The sequence below is a fragment of the Lagopus muta genome, chromosome 24 (assembly GCF_023343835.1).
Source record: "Lagopus muta isolate bLagMut1 chromosome 24, bLagMut1 primary, whole genome shotgun sequence".
Taxonomy (NCBI): domain Eukaryota; kingdom Metazoa; phylum Chordata; class Aves; order Galliformes; family Phasianidae; genus Lagopus; species Lagopus muta.
The window spans coordinates 4,159,380-4,165,379 of record NC_064456.1 but is presented as its reverse complement, the minus strand read 5'-3'; the positions used below and the strand labels follow the sequence as shown (position 1 = coordinate 4,165,379).

Sequence of the window (6,000 nt, the reverse complement as noted above, 5' to 3'; positions counted from 1 at the left end):
GGCTGGGAGAAAAAGGGCGTTGCTTGGATGGGGCTCTCCTTTCCACTCCCCTTTCTCAGGTCCCCAGCACCAGTGCAAGGCGCCTGCTTCCCCCCTTCATCGCCGCCGCCGCTGCTGCTGCTCTCTTGCAGAACTGGAATTGGCTGGGATTATTTAGCAAAAAGAAGAAGAAGGAGAAGAAGGAGAAGGGATCAGAGCAGCCGCCAGGGAGAGGGCGATAGAGTCCACTTTCTTCCAACTGCCCTAGGTCTCCTTCCCTCACTCTCTCCTCTTTAGCAACACCAAGAGCCCCACACTGAACCCAGAGCAGCTTTTTCCATCATTTCGGTTCCCTTCCCTCCTTCTGTCTCACACACAGCAAAAGGAGAGCCCCTTCCTTCTCTTGCCTTCCCTTTGCATGCTCAGCCTCTTGTTTCCTTTAAAGCACGAGAAATCCCCCTTCTTGCCCCCGCTCCTGCAGGCAGGCGGGGATTGCAATGGGAGCGTTGCAGATTGCTGGATTGTGCATGCTTGCCCTTCTGCTCCACTCTGGAATCACGCTGGCAAATAAAGCCAGTCAAGGTAAGAGAAATCTTCCCAAATCTGTTTGATGTGTGTGCAGGCAGCCGGACCTCCTGTTACATGTGGGCTTTATACACAGGCTGGTGAAACGGGCAGCAGTAACAACTTAGTTGAGGTGAATTTGAGCGCTGCTTGCAGATATCCCACTGCTGCCTTTAATTGTTGTCTTTCTGTGAACTCTTTAATGATCTGCATTTAGGGTTGTTGGCTTTTTTTGCGTGTGTTCGGACTCTTTATCTCCGGGCAGGGGGTGCAGAGGCAGGAAATCAGCGCTCACCCATCACTGCACTGGTTGAAGGAGTTTGGAAGCTCTTCTGTCTTGGGGCTTCGCCTGTGTGCAGAGGGGTGATGCCATGTGGGTGAGGGCGCTCCGGGGATGGGGAAGGCGCAGCGGGGCTGGAAGGTGGGAGCACCACGTTGCTGTGCTTTCCATCCACACACACAGCACCCCAAATGCTGTGATAGCCCCGAGCAGGGCAGTGTGCTGCAGAGAGCTTCATGGATCTGAGCTGAAAAACGCTCTGTGCTTTCCTGTCCCTGCAAATGAGAGGCACATCCCATCGCTATCGACTTCAGGCGTTTCTGCTCCTCCGCTCCCGTGCTTCAGCCAGGCTTTCTCCCAGCACACACATAGCTTTATATACGGGCTATCTATATCTTAGGCTTTTCTATAGCACCTCTATATTTAGCTTGGATTTTTCTCTATGCACTGGGGTGCGTGCGCACGCGAGCACACACAGCCCTATGTGCACGATGCCACCGGGTCGAAGGGGCTTTTTTTCCCTCATTCACCACAATCCTGTTAGGATCTGTTGTTTGCACCGTGTTTTGTTTTGTTTGTCCCATCCACACAGGGTTTATCAAACCAGCTCTGGCTCCCGCTATTGTAGTAGCTGCATGTTTGTGCATAGGGTGAGATTAAATAGTGTGTGAATGAAATATGGGAGCGCAGCGTGTAATTAAAGACCTCGTGCAGGCAATAGGACTAGCCGAGCTGAGCCCTGTCACTGACGAAGTTAGGAGGAATTTCAAGGCTATTGTCTTATCTGCCTTCAGTGTTCTAAAACAATGGGAGTCTTCTCGGTCTGGACAAGCATGGGGGAGATTTTCCAGGGCAAAGGTTTGCTGAGAAGGCGTCCAGCTCTGCGTAAAGCTTCACGATTTAAGCTCAGAAAGGAATGCTTCGTTTCCCACCCCCCCCCTCCCCAAATTATCTTTCGTGTATGCATTGCTTTCATTTCTTATCATAATATTTATTTATTAAGGCCTTTTGGTTTCCAGTTCCATTTAAGCCTGAGCCAGAATTGCATTAAAATAGCAAAGTAAAATTCCATCGTGCAGAGACTTGACAGATCCCTTCGGGGAAGGAGCGGGGTGGAGAGGGGGTGGAGAGAGGTGAGCTAAATCCTCACCGCCCGCTTCGCACCCGGGGCAGTGCGGGCTCCTCCATACTGTACTGCTCCCAGCTCCAGTTTGAGCTGAGCTGAGCAGGGCTGGAGGAACCCTTGGACCCCACTGGGGCTCAGGAGGCAGCGGGAGGAGGCTGAGAGACACGTGGGTTTGGGGTGTTCGGGTGTCCCCCAACACCACTTGGCTTTCTCCACGCTCCAACGTTGAACTCGAGCAGCAAGCCACGTGCCTAGGGTGTGCTGAGAGAGGATGGGTCTGAAAGCTCTGGGGTGATGGTGCCCAAGGATGGAGCTCATCACCTCACTGCCGTGCTGGTAGCTCGCCTGGTGCTTTCCCCATGCGGTGCCACGTGCAGCGTGCAGCTGTGTGGTATCCCTCACACATGCTTGTGTCAGCTGTCCCATGCAGGGTGGGTTGGTTTTCCTGCAGAATGGTGTGATGTAAGCAGGGCTCCTTCACAGCGCTGCGTTACCTTGCAAAGCTCTGAGGGAGGGGGCTCAGCTCAGCTCTGCACGGTGCCCAATGGAGGACTGGTGTGTGCTGGGTTTGGCGGGTCAGCTTAGGACTGGGATTGCTTTCAAGCGGTGATACAAACCCATGCAAGGCAGGAGGAGCTCCTGGCAGCCCCAGTGCTTGGATGCTGCTGTCTTCCTTCCCCCGTGCCCACAGCTCCCCAGTTTTTCAGCAGGGCTGTGCACCCAGCCCTTCACCTACAGGCACAAGGGCACATCCTTATCCCGTTGCCTCTCTGGCAGCATCCCATAAACAAAGACGTCCCACAGAGGCTGCAGCCTCTTCCACAGCCTTGGCACCTCCTGCATGAGGGGCTCAGCTTTGGTGGGGATGCACCTGCAGAGCCCACGTTGCTGGGGATGTATTATTTTGTAAGGAGTACAAAATTTCCCAACTGCAGCATGGAGATGCTGTTGGATTCCCCTCCCATCTCCGCCGGACCTCCTCCCCCTCGGCCTCTGCTTTCCTCCCTCTGCTGCATTCACAGTGTGTGACTGTTGTGCCTGTCCCCTCCGCCCCTCTGAAATATGAAATGTAAAACTGTAAACATTTCAACATACAGCAGTTCAAAGGAGATCTTTGACTGAGGGCGTCTGACATGCCCATACTTAGATTAAAAAGGGGAGGGGGGTGGGAAGGAGGGAAGAAGAGTTTTTTTGTAACTGCCAACGGGAGTATAAATATTCAGACACCTCGAGTCTTCCAGTGCAGAGATGTATGGCTGTCTCCAAGCGGCTCGGGAGTTTTATTTTTTTTCTCTTATTTTTATATAAATTTTTTCCTTCGCAGACGGTCGCACCGGAGTAATCCATTTAGGAAAAAAGTATGCATGAATAACCTTAACCTTCACTTCCAGCGTTATAAGTCCCCCGAGAGGCTTCAGGAGAAGCCTGGGATGGCAAATAAAGTTTGCTCTGTCTCACGGCTGTGATTTGGAGAGGCTGCTTCCCACCGTGATTGTTGCTCCCCAAACACAAAACAAGCACGCTCTGGAAGGCGAGCCTTGCTCAGCCGATAAGCAGAAGGAGCAACAGGAGCAACCCCTGAAGAGCCACCCAAGTGCAGGTGGATGGGGAGAGCCGTTCAGCCCCTCTCTGTAGCTCATGCCCATGCTTTTCCCTTCCTTTCTGTGCTCCTCCAGCATCATTGCTCCATAGCACACCGCAGCCCACAGTTGCATCTCCCATCCCCACCCCTGTGCCCGTCCCGTCCCCGAGCACCTGAGCTAGGATTCCCAGTTTGGATGATGCATCTTTGGCCAACGTGCCCGCAGCGCCCACCCCATCCCACGAACAAATGATTAATAAAGTGCCCCGCGGTGTCTGAGGTGGTTATTAATACCCCAGTAAAAAGAGCTACTGAAGTTATAACGCTTTAATTTGGCATTAAGGCCGAGTGGAAACTCCGTGCCTCTGCCAACAGCTACACACGTGTCTCTATACAGACAGGCTGCCTATAGAAAAACAAAGAATCAAACCAATTTGAGAGGAAACGCTGAAGCGCTGAGAGAAGAGTGAAAAAGGTTTTGTTTGTTTCGGAATTCCCAGTGGGTTTTTGCCACCTTAGCTCATCTCCGTTGACTCAGTCCGTCTGCCTGCAGATGAAAGCATCTTTACTGTAATTATTTCTAACAAGGAAGCGAGGGGAGAGCCCAGCACGGGCTGTGAAGGCACGTGGAGCCGTGCACACATCCATTGGTGTGGATGCCCCAGGGCGCCCAGCGCCGTCCCCCCTCCGAGCACTGCATCCCCATGGGCGCGATGCGGTGCCGGGGCAGCCGTCCTCTGGGAGCTCTCGAAATGGCAGTGGCGTTGCAACCGTCTGCCTTCTTCGGCTGCCTTTGAAATGGAGAATAAAGCTGCAGCTGGAGCGGAACGGGGCCCAACAGCGAGCGCTGGAAAATCCCACCCACAACGGAATAAAAAACATCGCGCTGGGCGCTGCCACCTCCTCCAGGGCTGTGCTGTGGGCAGAGCCTCAGCGTTGTGCTGCTGACCCCAAGGGCATGGGCAAAGCCCCAATGGGCTTTGCCCCAAAATTGAGGCTGGATCCAGAGGTGGAGCTGGGCGCCCTTGGGTACATCTCTGGATGGGCCGTAGCACCTTCATTGCAGATCTGCCTTGTGCAAAACCCCTCAGTTCAGGGGATTTGGGGCATAGTGCACCCATTGGAGTTTGAAAAAGGGCAGCTTGGATTATTGAAGGCGCTGACCCCAAATCCCAGCCTGGGGTTGGCACTTGACCTCCCAGATCTGGAGCCATGGGGCAGACCCATGGATCAAGAAATTCATGTGTTCAAGAAACCTTTAGATGTGGTACTGAGTGACATGGTGTAGTGGAGAACCATTTGTGGTAGGTGGACAGTTGGACTAAGGAATCTTGGACATCTTTTCCAACCTTGGAGATTCTGTGATTCTGTAATAACACGAGGGGGAAATGGTTTCAAACTTGAAGAGGGGAAATTTGGGTTGATATATGGACAAGGTTTTTTACGGTAGTGGCTGTAGGTCTACTGGAACAGGCTGCCCAGAGAGGAGGTGGATGTCCCCATCCATGGAGACGTCCGTGGCCAGACTGGACAGGGCCTGGAGCACCCTGATTGAGTTGTGGGTGTCCTGTATCAAGACAGGGGAGTTGGATTGGATGATCTTTGAGGATCTCTTCCAACTCAGACCATTCTATGATTCTATGAACCCAAGCGAGGGCTTTGTGGCTGCGGATGGAGTTGGAATATTGGCATTGCTTTTTGTTGAATCTCCCATCCTGTTGGCTTGGAAATCTCATCCCTTGCATCTCTGCAGCTGCTGGAAGCACCTGCAGCAGTGCCACGGGCATTTTCAGAGGTGGAAATCTCCCACAGGAAAGCGTGTCCCAACAGCAAAGTTGCTCCATGGGAAATGCTCCTTACATTGACAAGAATGCAAAAATTGGGTTTTTCAGAAGGCTTTTTTTTTTCTTGATTTTTACTCCATCGTTTCTTAAAGATGCTCTTTCTTAGGAGCCAGGATTTCGGTGTTCTGAAGGTAGGATCCCTGCCAGGATGGGAAGGTTCCTGGAGTGGCCAGGAGGGTATTTATTCATGCTTCCCACACACACACACTTTTTTATCCTTTTTTCCCTCGTTTTCTAATCCTGTAACCTTTCAGAATGTCTCCAGCTTTGGAAAAATTACAGAGTGGCAAATTTATAATGTTTTCTTTTGTACTTTTGCTGCTGTGTAATCTTTCCAAAGTTAGAGGAGTTTTGAAGTTACAGAATGGAAAAAAAAAGAAAAAAAAAGAAGATAGAAAAAAAACCCCATACATGTGTGAGAGGGAAAGCCACGGCATTGTTTTCAGCATCACAACACGCATTGTTCATTGTGTTGACTTTGAGGGCAGAGAAGGGGGAAAAAAATAGGAAAAATAAATCTAAAAAAGTGCGATTTCTGGCAAAATGCTGGGAAAATTTCAACTCTGTGGTGTGCAATGGATGCTTCGTGTTTGGGGAGCTTTCAGAGAACGGCGATGGGAGGTTT

General features: G+C 51.6%; 1 protein-coding gene across 3 annotated transcripts in view; it reads left to right on the top strand.

Annotated features, from left to right (window-relative positions):
* The window catches only part of SCUBE3 (signal peptide, CUB domain and EGF like domain containing 3), a 29,092-nt gene continuing 23,092 nt past the window's right edge, over positions 1–6,000 (top strand). For 2 of the 3 annotated variants that reach the window (XM_048925690.1, XM_048925688.1), the window contains exon 1: positions 1–561. In XM_048925690.1, coding sequence (XP_048781647.1) covers positions 477–561 — 85 coding nt within the window. In that variant the 5' untranslated portion in view covers positions 1–476. The remainder of the gene's footprint in view (positions 562–6,000) is intronic. The other variant, XM_048925689.1, reaches the window with a different exon arrangement.